General features: G+C 37.9%; 1 protein-coding gene across 5 annotated transcripts in view; it reads left to right on the forward strand.

Moving 5' to 3' along the window:
* The window catches only part of LOC139119128 (polycystin-1-like protein 2), a 49792-nt gene that overhangs the window by 3042 nt on the left and 27632 nt on the right, over nucleotides 1-19118 (forward strand). For 4 of the 5 annotated variants that reach the window (XM_070682776.1, XM_070682778.1, XM_070682781.1 and 1 more), the window contains one exon: nucleotides 3135-3422. The exons of the other annotated variant lie outside the window; for it this stretch is intronic. In XM_070682776.1, coding sequence (XP_070538877.1) covers nucleotides 3135-3422 — 288 coding nt within the window. The remainder of the gene's footprint in view (nucleotides 1-3134; nucleotides 3423-19118) is intronic. 5 annotated transcript variants of the gene reach the window in all.

Raw genomic sequence — 19118 nt, forward strand, 5'->3', positions numbered from 1 at the left:
GGAAGTCAGGTATTTTCAACCTAATTAAAATTGTTTCCAATCTTCAATGTATGTGATTTATAGAGATATAGGAGAAGTGATTGTTAGGGCAAAGCTCAATGCCTCATACACTTTACTCCTACAGACAATCATTTGCCCTTGAAGTTGTTGACTAAGTGTTATGTAATAAATCTGATATAACTACTTGAAGGGCCATTAGCTGTGATCTTTGACTAATTTTTCACTACTCTGTTTCAATGTATCAACTACAGAATTTTACTATAATCCGATCATCATGACCAATGCCCCGTGTCCTGCTTGCCAACACAGCATGTGTATGTGAAAAGACCATTGTTATTGTTAATAATGTATTCTAGTCCGGACCTGAATACAAAATTTAAACAACAACAATGCAGATAATACTCATATAGGGTATATTTATGAGCTAAATATTAGGAATTTCTCCATGGTTCAGGGATTCAAACCAGAAACTAAAGATGATACACAGAACAAACAAAATTAAAAAAATGACCAAAGTAACAGCTAATGGATCTTTAAGATTGCATCAGTGCAGAAAGGGGGCTAAAAATGCTTAGTTGAAAGATACAGTGACAGTCAACAGAATTATAAGTACAGGTACATCGTATTTAAGGAAAATGGTGTCATACATATATTTGCCATGTCAGAATGAGATGAACAATTGCACTATTTTTTTATTTTTCTTTGTTGTTGTTGGTAAAAAATATCTTTGCAACAACCACTGTCACAGGGATCACTTTGGGGCGCGATAACGCGATATTTATGCTCAAAAATCAGAAAAATTGCATTCAGAAAAATCAATTGGGCAAAAAAGTTGCGCCGATAATTCAAATGGCGCGTACGTGATACATTAACGCGATCTAAATTCATCGGTAATATTTGGCAGGTTTTCAGTACAGAACCACTCATTGTGTTGCTGTAGAGAGCGCTATAATTACGCTAGAAAAAAGCTGTTGCAGAGTTACCCATTTCAAACAGTGTTTGTGATTGGTTGCCAACAGGAAGTTTTGCGTTTATTGACAGATAAATCGTTGGAGTCAATACAGCAAGTGTTCATTGCTGATGTACAGTGTGTTGTCGTCGCTCAAAATGGCGCTTTCGAAGGAATGTTCGTGTCCAGTACGAGTGGTAGTGCGAAGAAAAACAAAAACTAGAAAGTATGGATTCGATCGCCTCCGATTACAACTACACTCAGTGTGACAGTTTTCGGACAGGGTAGTGAAATGCTCAAAGCCGTTTCATAAATGAGGAGCACAACGAAATCTTATTATCATACCTTTCGAAACTTTATTGTGTTTATCCTCAAACTGTTAACACCGACAGATGTGGCATTTAGGGGGTCAAAGTTGCCAAATTTTTGCCCCCATGTTGAGTGCGTGTAATCGGACTGCTGTCGCAGTAATCCGACGTCGTATTTTGAATGTGATAATAATAATATAATAATAATATTGGGTTCTTATATAGCGCACATATCCACAATATTACATGTGATCAAGGCGCTTTTTACAATTATTATTACCCCTGGTCATTGGACCTAATATGATACCACTCAACTCCCTGGGGAGCAAGCAACAGCTCACATGTGCAGCCAATAAGCGCAGCAGAGCTAAACACACACATAACAACCTCTGTCCTACCAGGTACCCATCACTCCTGGGTGGGGAGAAGCAATGAGGAATAAAGTGCCTTGCCCAAGGACACAACACCACAGCCATGCCGGGGCTCGAACTCGCCATCCTTTGATCGTGAGTCCACTGCTCTAGCCACTGGCCCATGATGCCTCCTAAGGGGCTAAATATTGATATTTTGAAACTTGAGGCTTTATAGGAGACAGTTCAAGTGATTCATATCATTTTGACAACCTGTACACTATATATGAATTTCAAAATGTTGACATAACAAACTTTTTCTTTCAAACATTGAACATTTTAAATATTATACTGCAAAAGTTACTGAGTAGTGATATCAATGTATGTAGTTGACACTGAGAAAACAAATGCTAAACATCTAGGTAAAACTTAAAACTACTGTCTCTAGTATAATTACAATTGTTGGAAACACAAGTTATACTTGTGTATAAATACAACAGAGTGGGAGTGGGTAGCTGAACAAATCATAACAGCCTTGAGTGCTAATCCTCCTGTAAGTGTCCGAAGAGTCAAATATACTGGTACTAGTCTTGAGGACAGTTCCGGTTGAGTTAAGTACTCTTTTATCTGTAATTATTGGCTATTAATCTGAATTTTGAATTGTGTGTATCAAACAATTGGATACTAAAATGGCAAGAATTCTGCTTGTCAAGGAAGTCTATGCATGCGTAATGCCATTGATATTTTTGACAAGTGAATAGCACCGATTCAGATTGCCAATGGTGTCATTTTCCTTCATTGATATGCAAAAGTATATATTTGTCAGAATTTCCTGCAAGAACATCTAAAATAAAACCTGCTAGTGTTACGATGCATACTAAAAGTCACACTAATTTATTGCTGAGAATACTAGCTGCAACAAAAGCCACGCATGCAACAACAAAATTTGTCTGAATTTCATCAGGAATGTCAGATGTCGCTTGTGTGCAGCTATATTTAGCAACAAACCTGAAAGTGCGATCAGCACTATTCTAATCAGGACTTTAAATGATCCATTCATTTGATAGCAGAAAAAATGTGCAAAGAAAGAGCAACTTCAACTGCGTATGAACCATTTGGAGCATTCAACACTTTCCCTGTATCCTAATCATTCGCGAATTTGAATCAATTGTTGTTCACGTCGTCTTGCTGGCAATGAAAAGCACTTCAAAAAAAGTGATGGAAATTCAGTTCTGCTCCACATTTGAAGCCATACAAGTCAAGAATTGTTTTGGATCTGTCTTTTATGGAAACCAAAACAATGAAAACTTTGATGGGAGAAAATCAGTCATGAAACTGTCAATCAATCGTATGGTACACTGCAGTCCGCTACAATAGGAGGTGCACATGTACAATTTTATGTACAGCGGCTGATGTACCCTTTAATGATGGGCAGTCTGATTTGTATTGAAATGATTGTACGACATTTGCGCATTTTGCAACATTTCCATCAACTTACAGACGTTTAACGTGATTTTTTTTTTACAGGGCAGGATGCAAAATATGCCTATATTAGTAATACGGTCCTCATCAACGCGTATGATCCGGATAAATTTATGGAAGGAAAATTTTGGCTCATGCGTAGCACACTAGGTTTTCATGAAAAGGATGTCAGGTTAAACTTTTACCAACCACTGGCAGGCAACCTGCAGTATAGTCATGTGTACAGCCATCACCCAACTCTACAACCAACCCTGACTATCCATTGCAAACTGTTGACAGATACTGCAACTCCTCCATCATATGTCACTGTTCACTTCAGCGATGATACAGTAGGTATGTAGACATGTGGCATTCTGGTTATCTGGCGTTCCAGTTAAAGTAGAAATGGCCTCGGAGACAGATATTTGGACTGTCAAACTTTTACAATTTTTTTCTGATCCACCACTTGGGGGCTTCATTTTAAAGCCTTTGGTGTATGAAAACTTTTCACCGGCGTAGTTTTTCGGAAACCCCAAATTGTATTTTTCCCCATAAAGTTAATACAGGGATGGCGGTCATTTCGAATGTCAAATATCAGTAAATCTTGGGCACTTTGTTTCTCTGGTACCAAAATTTGCATGGTGACCCCCAATTCTTACTAGCTCACATTTGGTATATGTTTACCGGTATATGCCAAAGAGAGTGTACATGGTGAGTCGACGGCATCTGCATGTCTGTCTGTCTGTCTGTCTGTCTGTCTGTCTATCTGTACTGTATGTATGTACATGTATGTATGTCTGTCTGTCCGTCCATCCGTCCATCCACAACAAAAACTCCAAAACTGCAGCACCTACCATCTTGATATTTGAAGTACAGTTGCACCTAGGAATGGATATGTGAATTTGTTCCAATGAACATATCAGTGTCAAAAATAAAAAAATGGAAATGAGGTAAAAAAGAGAGAATATTGAAAATTGCTAAAACTCTGTAACCACAGGCCAGATTTGTTTCAAACTTGGTATGCAGGTTCTTGAAGGTGACTTTAGTTAGATATGTTCAAATTGTGGTGACATTTTCAGAATGGTATTGTTGGGGCAATTTTTAGTACTTTGTGCCCTGTGGGCACAAGGTACTAATGTGATGGCGCGGCCCAATACGGCCAACATAGTGGGCCGTATGCTGTGGACGCAGGTATCTCAGAAACGCTTCAGTAACTTTTTCTGAAATTTGGTCTGGTGGTCACTTGGGCATGTATCTCAAACGGTCTTTTTTCTTTTTTTGATTGAATCATTTTAAAGTCACTTTTTTAGCTTTTTTCTGAAAACCACTATTTTCACTTTTTCCTCAAAACCACTGATTTGATTATTGTGATGTTTGGCATGGGTGTTCGTATAGTTGAAATACCGTCAGAAATGTTCAAAATTTGGTGATACATGCCTTACATTATTTTTAAACAATATTTTTATCCATTTTATTTTATATTTACTTGATTTTGCCTCACTTTCGCTAAAGCTACCGTCTGCGCATGCGCACAACTGTAGGACAAAATCTGAGTTGAAGAATCGAAACGGACGCCATCTTGTTTCTCGGGTATGGGCACATTTTTTACATTGTGAACGTTTCACTGTGTATTTCAACATGTTCTATAGTTATGAAGTTGACAGTGATGCACTTTTGCAGCTTCGTGTATTTTTTGGTACGAAAGGCGCCTTTGATCGACTGAAGAATGATGGCCTCCGTAGGCGATAAACACCGGTACTGGCAGGCATATCAGTTCTACTGAGGAAGTAATCCACTGGCCCGTATAGATCAGGGGCTCACTTAGGGGAGAACCACTTGATTTCTGGGGGGGTATGGAGGATTTCGAGAAAAAAAATTGTCACCAGGTGAAATAAAAAAAAAAATTAAGCCTGTAATGGCTTGAGAAAAAAATATTCTTATAACAGACAGAAATAAAAAGGAATTGTCACAATGCTGTTGAAATGAGCAAAATTTTGGAAACTTCATTCTCATGTATTCTTTGCTGGCATGCTGCCAAAGGCACGCAAATGTTTTTACCGCAAGTAATTCTTATGTGTTTTTTTCCAGCACTTATGATATAAGCATTCACTACTGTACACCTCGGTGCACTTGATGTTTTCCTTCCCTTTTCTGACCCAAGAAATCATGTTTCAGGATTTCTGTTGCAATATCTCAATGGTATAGGCAATATCTAGATGGGACTATTTGACTTCTGTAAATCGTGAAAATTTAAAACACAAGATAGGAGTCAATAAACTAGTGTTAAAACCAATACATTATTCTCTCAATATAAATATGTTAGAAAGATTACAAGTTGACAATGAAAATTGAGGAACAACAAATATAATGAAATATCAATGTGTGAGCCTTGTTTCTCTGACCACAAAAGATAACATCTCCCCTGAGAACTTAAAAGGACTTGACTGTTTTAAAGAAAAGCAGGTATAGTACTGATCACAGTTGATTTGCCAAAAAAGTGTTCTATAATTTAAAGTTGTATATATAATCGACTTTCCATTTTGTTTGTCATTTGTTGGAATGTAAAATGAATAAATAAAAACATCCTGTGATATGTGAAACACTGGCTTAAATTTGAAAAATTGCACTGCTACTCCATTTGAAAAAAAAATTGATGCAGGTCTGACTGTAGAAATAAAAAAATGCTGTCTCTCTAACAAAAAAAGTTCCCATACCCACTTCCTGCATACCCCCCCCCCCCCCGAAATCAAATGGGTCTCCCCTTAATATGCGCATGTGCACATAACAAGTTAGCGTTGTTTTTCAAGGACTTTGAAAAATCAAACCAACGCCATCATGTTTCTCGGTCAGTTGCGAATTTTGACGTTTTAAAGGTTTTAGCGTATATTTGATTGCTGTCATGTATTTTTTGGCACGAAACGCTCCTTCGATAGACTGAAGAATGATGGCCTCCGTACTCGGTACTCCCCAGTACCGGTGAATCCATGGCTTTTAATAGCGAGGCAATCCCACCGGCGGCCCGTACTAATAGCTGGGTGAGAGCGAGGGAATGCTCTGTCCTTCTACCTCCGGCCTCCATGTCATAACAAACTAGCGTCTTTTTATGTTGATGTACTGTCCTTTCGACACAGCGATAACTTTTAGTTTTCTGTTGCTTATTTTGGGTAATTTCGACAGTTGTGCATTGATTTTGACATCATCTTTTACTTAATAACCGTCGATGTCGGCAACTCTCTCGCTAGCCCTGGGTATGATGCTGTGTGTTAGGAACGCACACAGGGAATGCACTGCGTACGTACGCAGGGCTAGCGAGAGAGTTGCCGACATCGACGGTTATTTACGAAAAGTGAATAAAAGACTGGCATTTTTGGAAGCGATCGAGTAGCTGAGGTGGGCAGGAATACGAACTTGGGCCAAAGAACGCTGAATTTCGGCAGTAATTTGGCTTTTTACGTCAAGTCCCAAAATGGATTTGAAGTCACCGACCCTACGTACGGGTCTTTGCAGGGCTTTGGTGAGCGGGGCGAATAGCTGTAGCGGAACACACAGCATCGTACGCAGGGCTAAATCCGACATGGTAATTTGGCATGATCATAAGATCATACATGATCCGAGATTGCACTTTAGCAAGGTCACGATAACTAATGTTGTTTGTTTCACTGTCTATATTTCCACTAAAAGACCATTAGAATTTCCTCCTGGCTACTTTGAAATCGTGCACTGGCATGCATGTAGTTGTCAACATCACTATGCTTTAATGTACAGTAGACTCTCATACTATGAATATATCGACTGTCACTGCACGTGTGCAAATCACTCCATATCATATCAAAAAATGTAGTATTGCGACGTTTGAGCTGCCAGAAGCCAGAATTTACACTTTACGAGAAAGTTATCTTACATGTAAAACTCAGTTCTACTGTGAACAAAATGCAAGCTATGTTGTATAACTATGGTGAATAGCATAATATTTTGTACCTATCACCGTGTCAGAAAATCAGAAGGAAACAACCAGTCAGACAAACTGTGGTCAGGATGATACTGTCCAATTTTAATATTTGTCTCTCGGCACACACCAGATACTCATGACTGTAAAACAACATTTCCATATAATTGTATATTTAGTTTTTATATTTAGTTTGCTTTTCACCATATTGTATGTCCTTCCCTGCACTACATAATTCAAAATTAAATATTGTTTTTGGCCTATACATACCGGTACTTGAGGGGTAAGCTTATTTAGTCTCATACATTAAAGGTGCACTGTTGACCTACAGAGTCCAAACTTTTTATCATTGTATTGTAGATAGGTGTACACTCCAAATACTAAGTACAAGTGTGGTGAGTGTAACAAGCAAATGTTTTTTAGTCAATGGTTCATATCAAGGTTGTTGGAATCCACACTTGAACTTATGCTGGAGCGGTAACCAACCAGTTCAAATAACTTTCATTTATGTCAAAACAATTTGACTTTTTGCCAAATTTCACATTTATGGCAATTAATAAACAGTAAGGAGGTACAAAGGACGTCGGTGCCCCCGGGCCCCATGTTTCTGTTTTTCATATAAAAAATCTTCTAATTCTCTAAAACTTGTCATCCCATCGCCTTGAAACTTGCTGTGCATGATCCTAGGGAAGGCCTCTGTCAAATTTGTTTGAACTGTGAAATTTTCATATTTGTATTTTTGGGGCAATTTTTCCCTTTTTTGGTCAGAAAACATTTTCTTCCAAAGTTTGTGTTGGATTACTTGATACTCTTGATCCTAGGGTTGTCTCCTTTTGGATTTCTTTAACCCTTTGAACCCGGCTCGGACAGAAATGTTCGATGACGTCATAGATTACCAGGGGGTCAGGGTGCAAAGGGTTAAATTGTGGTGAAGTTTTCAATTTGTATTTTTGGGGCAATTTTTCCCATTTTTGGTCATAATTTTTTTTTCTCTGAAAGCCCTTGTCCTATTGCTTTGAAACTTAATTGGTATGCACGTTCCCAGGGGCAAACTTAGTTAAGAATACTAACTCTTGCCTGCCACATCAAACCAAATGTGAGCCAAGTGTAATTGACGCTATGTATCTTGATTTTGAAAGAGAATGCTTGAAAGATTCCTTGAGGAGGGTTTGAGCAAAAATTTCTTAAAATTTTGAGGAATAAGCTAAGCTATTAGGCTGCACAAATTGAAATTTTGTTTTAAATCAGGCGTTCATAGTCATAAATTTCATGAGGAATTCCTGAAAACAAACAATTATGTAAAATTTACTATATGAGGTAAAACTGTGTCATATGACATCACATGTCTGTCTCCTCATCTGCTACAGTGACTAAATGGAATGTTTTTTTGTGTGTCTGCGGATAAATCATAAAATATAGAAAGATGGTAGAGGAGGTTGGCCAACAATCAGTTATTATGAGTGATGACGCAATGGCAATGCCAAGAATTTTCAAAGGCAATGTATCATTTAAATCTTGACATAAACATCTGTTGAATGAACAGCTTGCTTGAAATCTTAATTGCTTAAAATGAAAGGATCAGGGCTGCTTCCAAGTATGGATATCTGCTCTCAAATTTTTATTTTACCTCATTTGCATATATTGGAATAAATAATGAGTTTGCCTTGTAAACTGTCCCTGCTCTCAGGTTTTGGAAACTTATAGAAAAGGTGATGGACTTTGTGTAGCCATAAAGCAATTAGGTTTTGAACACCTGAAGTGGAAGCCTTATAACCTATTGGTTTTGAAACCCTAGACCATTGCTAATTAGCTTTCTGTGAGGTTAGCGGACTATGATATATCCAAAGTGGATGTCGATTACAGGGCTCGAAATAATACCTGTCTGCCTGTCCCGGACAAGTGACATTTGACCTGGGACAAGTAGTTTTGAAAAGTACTTGTTCAAGTGGACAGGTGGGTTTTTTCAGCCTGCAACCAGTATTTCAACCTATTGACTACAGCAAATATTCATAAGTTTAAATTTATGTACCTTTTAGAATTTTGAAAGTCATTATTTGGATATTTACCTGTCAGAAAAAAGTAAAAGAAAGTTTGATAATATCTAATCACTGTTCACAGGAGGCAGCCATGTTGATTTATCTAAGGTCACATCTCAAATCTCTTAGATTGGGAGATTTTCAGAGCTATCTTGACACCGAGGGCGCTGTTACGCTAGTTTGCATATGATACAGACATGAGTTTGTTGAATTGAATTGAAATTAGTATAGTTTCTCAGAATAAATTATGCCATTTTGGACAGGTACTTTTCTCAGTGGGACAGGTACTTTTTATTTTGACTTGTCCAGTGGACAGGTGGTTGAAAAAAAGTATTTCGAGCCCTGCGATTTATAGTTCAGCTCAAAAGCTTTCAAAATATATGTACTGAATAGTATGGTCAGTGAAAGGCTGATTGAAGACAAGAAAGTTGCAATTGATTGTTATTTCTGACAAATTTGGTCAGTGCAAGTCAACACAGTTAATTCAAATTCAAAATTTCAGAATGTACCGTATATATGTCTCTGTCTGTGGAATGGTGTCAGCAAAATATAAAAAGTGATAATCAATGGATTTTATTTTGTGTCAAGTTTATGCTACTGTCATAATACAATAAGCTGAACGGCTAAAGCCTGAATTAATAACAGTATTCTCAATTGTAAGATTTTGGCCCCGAAAAAATTGAATAAACAAACAAAAAGTGAAAATCTAAGAATGTGATTGGCAGTGAAATGATAAAAATTGATTTTTGTCAAACATCTGTATAAATCCCTAATCGCAGAATTCCAAAAGTTCAACGCTCAGAGTCTTGAGCCAATTCTTAGCTCCCATATGGCTATATAAATATGTGCCAATGGAAGCTAACTGGAAAAATTGCCTATGTATGTATGTATGTATGTATGTATGTATTTATTATGTATGTATGTATGGGGGGTATGTACGGTATGTACCGTATGTTATTATGTGTGGATGTATGTCCGTCCACATATCAAATACTCCAAAACTGCAGCACCTACCATCTTAGTATTTGGTGTACAGGTGGACCCAGGGGTGGAGATGTGAATTTGTTCAAATGAGCATGTCAGTGTCAAAAATATGCAAATGAGGAAATGATAAATATTGTGCAAGGATTTTCTTATTTATTATTTTTTTCTTTATTTGGCTTTATTTAATGAAGGTGGCCTAGTAAACTCTAGAGAAAGTTTATCTTCCCCTAGTGCCCTCGAAATTACAAAACGTTCTAAATACAAAAACACAAAAAACAATTTTCAAAAGTACAAATACAAACAACCACATGTTTGCCCTTGTTGGTCAAAAAATTTGTTTCTCAAAAACTACTTGTTTCATAGCTTTGATATTTGGTGTACAGGTTCCTTGGGGTTAGGGCGACATTTTTAATTTTTAGCTCCCATAGCCATATGTATATATGGCAATGGAAGCTATTCTTATAGGCTAGGGAAATGTCTGTATGTATGTATGTCTGTATGTCTGTATGTCTGTGTGTCTGTATGTCTGTATGTCTGTATGTCTGTCCGTCAACATCAAAAACTCCAAAACCGCTGCACATTTCATCTTGATATTTGGTGTGTACATGGATGATGGGCTGTAGATGAGATTTTGTTCAAATGAAGTTGTCATTGCCAAAAATATGCAAATTAGTGCCAAAAAGGCGTTTTGGTAAAAAATCTCCTTCTCATAACCGCTGGTCAGACAGCTTTGATATTTGGTATACAGATCCCTAGGGATAACCCAACTTGGATTTGTTCAAATTGTGATGAAATATGCAAATCTGTATTTTTAAGGAATTTTTTGTCATTTTTGGTCAAAAATTTATTTCAACAAACCGCTCGTCTGACAGCTTTGATATTTGGTATACAGGTTCCTACAGATAAACTTAATATGATATATAGAATATATGATGAAATCTGCAATTTTGTATTTTTGGTGCAATTTTTGCCGTTTTTGGTCAAAAAATGTGTTTCTCAAAAACTACTTGTCTGATGCCTTTGATATTTGGTATACAGGTTCCTAGGGGTTCTCTTAGTGTGATATAGTGAAATTTGATGAAATCTTCAATTTTTGTATTTTTGAGTCCATTTTTGCCGTTTTTGGTCAAAATATTTGTTTCTCAAAAGTTAGTCATGTGATAGCTTGATATTTGGTATACATTTTTATACATAATTATGATGAAATCATCAATTTTGTATTTTTGCAGCTAATTTTGCCATTTTAGGTCAGGCCATCCTGCAATGAGCTATCAAAGATCTCAACCTTCTTCATCAATACATGTCACGTAAAGTTGCTCTCTACATAACACAACAGAGCTCTGTCGACTATTGGGTCGCTTGTTTTTTCAAAACCGCTGGTCAGACAGCTCTAATATTTGGCTAACAGGTCCCTAGGATGACCTTAGTGAGATGATTTCATACAGTCAGGAAATACTTAATTTTGTATCCATGTCTATAGTAGCTTCAGGGACATTGGCCCTATGTTCAAGATAATGCGGTGATTCAGTAAGCATTTGAAATGGTAAACTGTATTTGGTGTTGAAATGCGGTAAAAAATAATGAGAAAACATAGCTGAGGTGATTTCAGCAGGTTTGGTTTCCAACAAATATATTCAAAGTTTTTTTCAATGTTAAAGAGTCCTGGCAGATTTTGAAAAAAATCCCGAACAAATGTCAATAAAAAAATCAGCCACAGAAGGTTTGTTAAAAAGAAAAGGTGGGATAGTGGGAAAAAAGAATGTACAATGTATCGGATAAAAAAGATAATGTTCCTCATCAATCTTCCAGACAACCCCCTTTTATCAAATGGTACACCCCTGATGTATTTTGTGTGCAATTAACCATGCAGTGTATTTTAGTTTAAGATGTCAATCAAGTTAGGTAAGGATTTGAAAGGAATAGTCAAGTTCACCACAGTTAAATTTCTTAACTTTATCTCTTGTGTCATCATCCTTGTGTAATTGGTTAAGTTTGTATGTTGCTCCAGATGTGGATGTACCAGCTGTTCTGGAAGAAAACAATGTTTACTTTTCCCTGTAGGGTTTCTGAGTTGATGATTATATGTTGAAATCTCTCCATGTATCTGGTGAATGGGCAAAGTGTAAATACTGGTTGCATGTTATGTATTTCAGTCTATGTCAAATATTGTAAATGAAAAATCATGAACAGTTTGCTGTGTGCTTGTAAAAGATAACATGTTTGTCAATACATATTAAAACTGCCTTGCAGTTTGATTGTCTTAAAAATTATCACAGAAGTAGAAAACGAAAAGAAACTAATCAAATTGCTGTAACATATTCACCCTCAGTGTCTGTAGGCCTATACTTAACTATTTTATCATTACATTCAGCTTTTTGTTATATCTTTATCACTCTTCATGGGCCAAGGCACACTTGGGGTCAATGTCATCACTCTGTGCCAGTCTGTGAATGTCAGTCTGTCTGTATGTGTATGTCCATGTTTCATACAATTGTTGTTTGTTTTGATAACTGTATGGGAGCGAACAGTGATTATTTTCACTATTTTTGTCTTTCTAATCTTCCGACCGACCGTAAATTTCAGCTCCGACATGAAAATAAAAAAAATTTTATTCGGCTGCCTCTGAGGCGATCATCCTAGCATGTATTTTACATCTAGGCTGCACGATTGCGCTATTCCCCCTCTTCGCAGGGCTCCCCCTAAGTCACCAAAATGATTAGCCAACTGATTAGCCAAATCAAAAATTTTGTAGCCACTTTGAGCAACTTTTAGCCAGTTTATGATCTCAAGCGTGGCAATTACAGCTTTCTCGGCATTCAGGAGTTCCTAATTTTACAAATCAAGATGTTTTGTATGATGTTCCTGATAGTTTTTACATTAAAGAAATATTTGTTCAGTTTTTATTGAATAATCTGGGTTTTATGACATTTCCAGGATAGAAATACTTTTTCATTTCAGATGTTAAACTTTATCAGCAGAAATAAAATAAGGTATCAATTGAATTCTAAAAATCTGGTAGCAAAGTGAAGTGTATATTACAACAGGTACAGAACATTTCTGCGGCATTCATTTAGTGTTCACAGTATGATAGCTTGTCATAAGCTACAAGCCTCTCATGCAGCAAATTTATGCAGTCTTCCATAACCAAAATGTTTTAGCCACAAGAATAAAAAAATGGTGCAGAAGAAAGCATTTAGTAGCACACTGGCAGTGTAGATATGATTGGCCCTAGTGTTACTAGTATGTCATAGTTGTGATCAAGCAGGCTGAATAGCATTTTGAGTATGAGTATTTTTCTTGAGACCAAAGGGTTTGGCCAAACATGACTCTGTAAGACACAATGATATATGTTAATTTAAATTACTCACTGCTTGAGAGTGTACATTGTTTTAATGACTATGATAACATTTTAGCACAGATATATTTTCATTTGATATTTTGATATCATCAAGAAATGTCTGGTGATGTTCACTTCTACATCATTAAACTGGCAGAATCTGCAAAAATATTAAAATAATTCAGAATCACATAATTTCTTGTATAAGTTATAGCAGTTTGAAATAGACCGAATTAATAATTTGTTGCTTTAATGTTTACATGCAAAATTGCAATTCACAGACATGATGATTAGACAATGGATATGCTTACTGCAATTACTGTTGACAATGTCCCTTTGCAATGACTCTTAATAAAATTTAATTTAAAACTGACAGTCAAGCTGAATGCCATTTAAATTTGAAGGCACCAAAATTACCTTTTACCTATTGGACCACCCTAGGTGGCTCTTTTGAACCATAATTGTACACTTAAAGGGTCTTCATGCATGACATCACATGATGAGATGACCTAGACTTGACCTTTCAGAAAACCTCAGTTTTTCTCCTCTTTCCTTTGTATTACTACTCCGTTTGTGAAAGTTCCCTTTGAAATTATGGTTTTTACTATCATACTGAGTAGTTGCAGGCCAAATATTGATCTAGCAAAGTAGGTAAAACTTCTGATAGACTGAAGGACGAACGGGACTCACGGAGGCAAAGCCAAGCCTCTGTGTACTGCAGACGGAACAGCAACAATGTTTGTTTACGTACCAGGGAATTTGTAACTTTGTAGAAAGGCGAGTGAAGTGTTTCAATACATTGCAACTTTGTCTGAAGGAGGGTAAACTGTTTCAACATCTTAAAACTTTTTTATTGTTAGCTGTATAGTTTTTTGTTGAGGTGGCACTAGGGCCGGGCAGTAAAATTCATTAGCCACTATGTTCGCCAAACTGGAATTTTGTAGCCATTTTTAAATTTCTATCGCATTTGGCTAATTGGCGATCGGGTAGCGGGAGCCCTGCTTTGATGTGCTGGGTGCCGCCAATTGTACATAGGAGGGGCAACCCATCACGCACTGCACTGAGCTGACTGGAATGGCATATCAAATATCATAGGTGTAACACTTGGATGCATTTGACCCATTATTGGCACCTGTTAATAGTGTGGCAACAGGCATTGTATAGTGTAGCTAGAACAGATACTTTTACTTTGTGTTCAAAGACTACAGAAAGCTGTAGCCAGAGTACTTTTAGACTCAGATTTTAGCACTCCTAGTCGTAATTTATTCAACGTTTTAAACTGGTTACCATTTAGAGAAAGGATTGTTTTTAATGAATCAGTCTTGATGTACAAAGTCCAAAATAATTTAGCTCCTAAATATTTGAATGTTTTTAGAAGTGTCCAGAACGTCCACAGTTGTAGTACAAGATCTGTAGACAAAAATGATTATATATTCCAAGACACAGAACTCAATGACTATGTCGGTGTCAAAATATGGAATAGTTTACCAGCAGATGTCAAATTTTGCTCTACTCTTCACTCTTTTAAAATGAAATGTAAGTCTCATCTTTTGGGCAAAATGTAATTCTGTTTTAATATTTTGTCGTCTGTTTCTTGCTGTCTTAATGTTTTGTTTTTCTCTGTTCTGTTTTTTATATTCTATCATGTACATATTGTATATTTCTTGCATCTCGACACTGTGTGAGAAGAGCCTTCGGCTCAACAGTCTATCGAGTTTAAATAAAGTCTAATAATAATAATAATAATAATAATAATAATAATAATAATACATGAAAGGAACTAATTTTAGTTCGATTTTGTTTTTCATGACCTTGGCAATGGCAGGTTTGGGGATTGGTCAATCATAATATCCTCTATATGGACATTACCTGGATTGGTTCAAATTATGTATTTTTGCAGCTATTTTTGCCATTTTTTGTTAGGCCATCCTTAAATTATTTAGCTATCAAAGATTGCCACCTTCACCATCAACACATGTCTCACAAATAGTTATTCTCTACGTAACACAGCGGAGCTATATCGGCTGCTAGGTCTCTTCCGTGGTTAGCAGTGCACCCTCATTGCCAGCATCATGATGGCAGTCATGCCTTTGTTTCCAGTTTTCCATTATGTGTCAGATGAATAACTCTTACCAACACAAGCTCCCCAGCAATACACACTTCGTTACTCACTTTTTCAACTTTTACAACTTTGTAATTCATTTAGCTGGTCTGGTCGCTTGTAGAACCCACCAACTAGCTAAGTGATTTGATTGTTTGTGGATCTTTTGATCTGTCCATCTGTCTGTTAGAACTCGACTTGTTTGTACAGCGTAGCACTCCCTTGTGTCTACATGCGTTTATCCTTCACTGCCTTTGTTTGAAGTTTAGCCGTTTTATTATAGTTACTTGAAACTCACGTTTTAGCCAAGTGATTTTTTCCTTAGTGTTGTTGGATCTTTCTGATCTGTTTTTGCCACAGTTTTCAGTCGATCTATTTGTTAGAATTCTTCTTGTATCACTTTATAGCCGCCTTTTTTTTGCATACGCCTCGATGGTTCACTTCATTTTGCCTGAGCTCTCTTTGCATGAACTATGTCGCCTGAAGCCAAGAAGTGTACTAATTGTGGCCTTGTCATCCCAGGTAAGGATGGCCTCAGTGTTTGTGTGTTCTGTCAGTCTTGTGGGCACTTTTGCCCGGGTTCTATTTTCAGGAAATGGTCAGAATGCAAGTGGGTGTTGTTTTTTGACAAACCTAAAAAGCATTTGTCTTGAAAAGTTTGTCGATCTTCTACGAGGCCTATCCCATGAAGTTGGTTTGAGCCCTGAGAGCCCAACTGTGTCTGTCTCACCCGAAGCTGAAAGGTGATTTTAAGGCAACGGAGACTCAATCAGCATTGGCTGAACCATGGAGAAGGCAGGTGACCACATCTATTTAACAGTGAGGTCATGTTATACATTCGATCCTGCCATTTTGGTTGCTAGGTTACCAAACACCTGCGCATCTTCTGCAAGATCGAAGGTCACCCAGACAAGAAAAGGCTATTTTTCTAGATTTTGTCCTTAAAGTAAATTTTCTAGTCATTTGATAATATTGCACATCTTTAATACCCAAGGAAACGGGTTTATGGACAATAGTGATACTCAAAAGTTTTGTGACCTATTGACAACCTGTTTTACTCTCAGAGTTGTATGCAAATTTCGATTATCGTCATTACAACAACGTGACCTTCTCAGCATTGAGACATACTGTAGCAGGGCTAAAAACAGACCATTGGCTTTCTGTAGGGAGGAGGCATAATTTTCGTGTGATTTTGATTGATACATTATGATCAAAATGCAACGAAAGTGCGTTTTCATTGGCCATCATTTCCTGTGCCTGTCGTTCAAGTACGTCAGTTCAGATATTGAAACTTTGTTGCGAAGTTCCACAGCACGACTGGTCGTCTTAGTAATTTGCATAACAAAGTTATAGTCATAGTCTGGCCTTTTTGTGTCCCAAAGTTACAGACCAGGCATGGCATGCCAAGTACTGACTGAATTCCAGGTCTCAGGCTTTGGTAGTCTGTATGGGCTACCATTTCATGGATGTTAGTAGCTCCAGAGAAAAGTTGGTAGTCTGTGGACTACTGCTAATTTTGAGCCCTGCCTATGGCAACGCTTCTTCCAAGGGATATAGCAACAGCTAGCAAGCCCTGGAGAAGTGACAGTGATCATGATATTATGGAGATTAAAGATGCTGTCTCACTCACTGCTCCTGATGACCCATACATTTGTCCAGAACACCTTGAGGGCACACAACACTCCACCCTCAGTCATCTCAAAGTTCGCGGCATCTGGTCACCAGACTTAATTTTCCAACCAAGCCAAAGACATTGATAGCCCCTTCTGAGTCGCACGCTCAGTAGCCGACAAGGGAATATACCGTAGTTTTCAAGACTGCGTAGAGTGGGTTTATTAGCAATACCATTCTCAATGTACTTTACCTGCTGCTCCTGCTCAGATTGAGACTTTAGCACTGGTGGCTCTCAGGACTCTACCAAATGCTTCTTCCAGTCATAAATCCTTACCCTTGTCGGGCGTAGTAATCCTACCTATTTGATAAGGTTGACAAGGAGATTACCAGCACTGAAGCTGGCAAATATCTTAACAGCGGGTAAGTTTCCTTAAATCAACACTCAGAGCCACATGTTACAAAACCCATAGTCAACTGCTTGTTGGCCCACTGTCACCACTAGATGAGGACGAAGATGAGGAAGAAGAAATGATCATGATTCTGATTGCCCCTTTGGCCCAACAGATCATGGTTCCCAACACTCTTTGAATCATTGATAGAGAGCCCTCTAGAGTTACCACTTCAAGAGGGCTCCTTTCTCAGGGGAGAGATTTGGATATCGAGACCCAATCATCTTCCACCTTCACACTTTCAAGTTCTCGAACAAGCTGTGCTGTATAAAGGTTTTTCTAACTCAACTGGAGCCATTATTGCCAGACCTCAACGTCCAATCACACTGGCAACATATGAGGACAAATGGCAAAAGTTCGTGGATTGGTGTGACAAGTGGCTGATTACTCCAGTCAGTGTGATGCTTGTTCACAGTCAGCAGATTTTCTTCTCTTTCTATTCAAAGCAAAAGAGTTCTTCCCGAAATCTGTAGCAGTCTACCACACTGCCATTGCTATTACTATCCGGAGTTTAGGGGACAAGATTATGGCCTTATTAGTATCCTATCTGCCATGATAAGGAACTCTATGATTGAAAGACTCCTCAAGAGAACCACAATCCCCTGGAGTGGAGTCTATCATTGGTCTGAAAGGTTTTACAAGCGCCTCCCTTTGAACCCATGAATACTATCAGTCTTAAAGTTAAAGTGCTAATGTATAAGATTGCATTGAATGCCTTAGCCTCAGGTCGGTGTCTAAGTGAGATCCTCACCTGCTCCACCTTAGCAAAGACCAGGCCATTCTGAGAGCTACATGTAGATTTTGTTTTCTGCCAATAAAGCAAGTTTTGGGTCGGTTTCCTCCCCGATCTCAATAAAGGCTCCAAGTCACGTAGTTTTCCCGCTGGCTGTGGAAAGATATCTTTGTCCAGTCAGAGCATTGCGTTGGTATATAGACAGGACAAAGTCATTAAGACAAGGAAGAATGAGTGTATTTCTTCCGATCCCCCAATCCACCAATAAGAAGTGTTCGGCGGCTGACATATCTACATGGATTGTGGGCACTGTTCGTTGGGCCTACTCTGAAGGGTTTGACAGTAAGTTGCACCCACAGTTACTGCCCATGAGGTTTGGCATTTGCAGCATCCTGGGCCTGAACCGCCGGATTCTCTGTTAAAGTCTTTCTTCAGACAGGTACTTGGTGATCAGCTAATTCATTCATTGGCTTTTATCTTCGGGATATGGCTTCTGAATTGGACGGTCTTCATGTGTTGGGTCCAATCAGTGCAAGCCAAACTGTCATTTCATCATAGCAATCAGTGGGTTGTAGCCCCTTTCATCCCACCTCCAAGTTTGTGTTGAATTTTGTAATTTCCCAATAGTTGAGTTGACGTAAGTATAGCTATGAAGCTGCAGAATTGAAGTTTACACCTAAAGCAATTTCTGTACGGATAGCTATACTTATGCCTTGCACCTGCCCTCCTCCCACACTTGCAAGTGGCTACCTCTGGTTTATCGATGAATGCGGTTTTCTCAACCTCATCAGTTATATTAGTGGGTTCCACTATACATGGAACCTGAAAATGGACGCATATGACGTCACCA

The sequence above is a fragment of the Ptychodera flava genome, chromosome 19 (genome assembly GCF_041260155.1).
Source record: "Ptychodera flava strain L36383 chromosome 19, AS_Pfla_20210202, whole genome shotgun sequence".
Classification (NCBI taxonomy): Eukaryota; Metazoa; Hemichordata; class Enteropneusta; family Ptychoderidae; genus Ptychodera; species Ptychodera flava.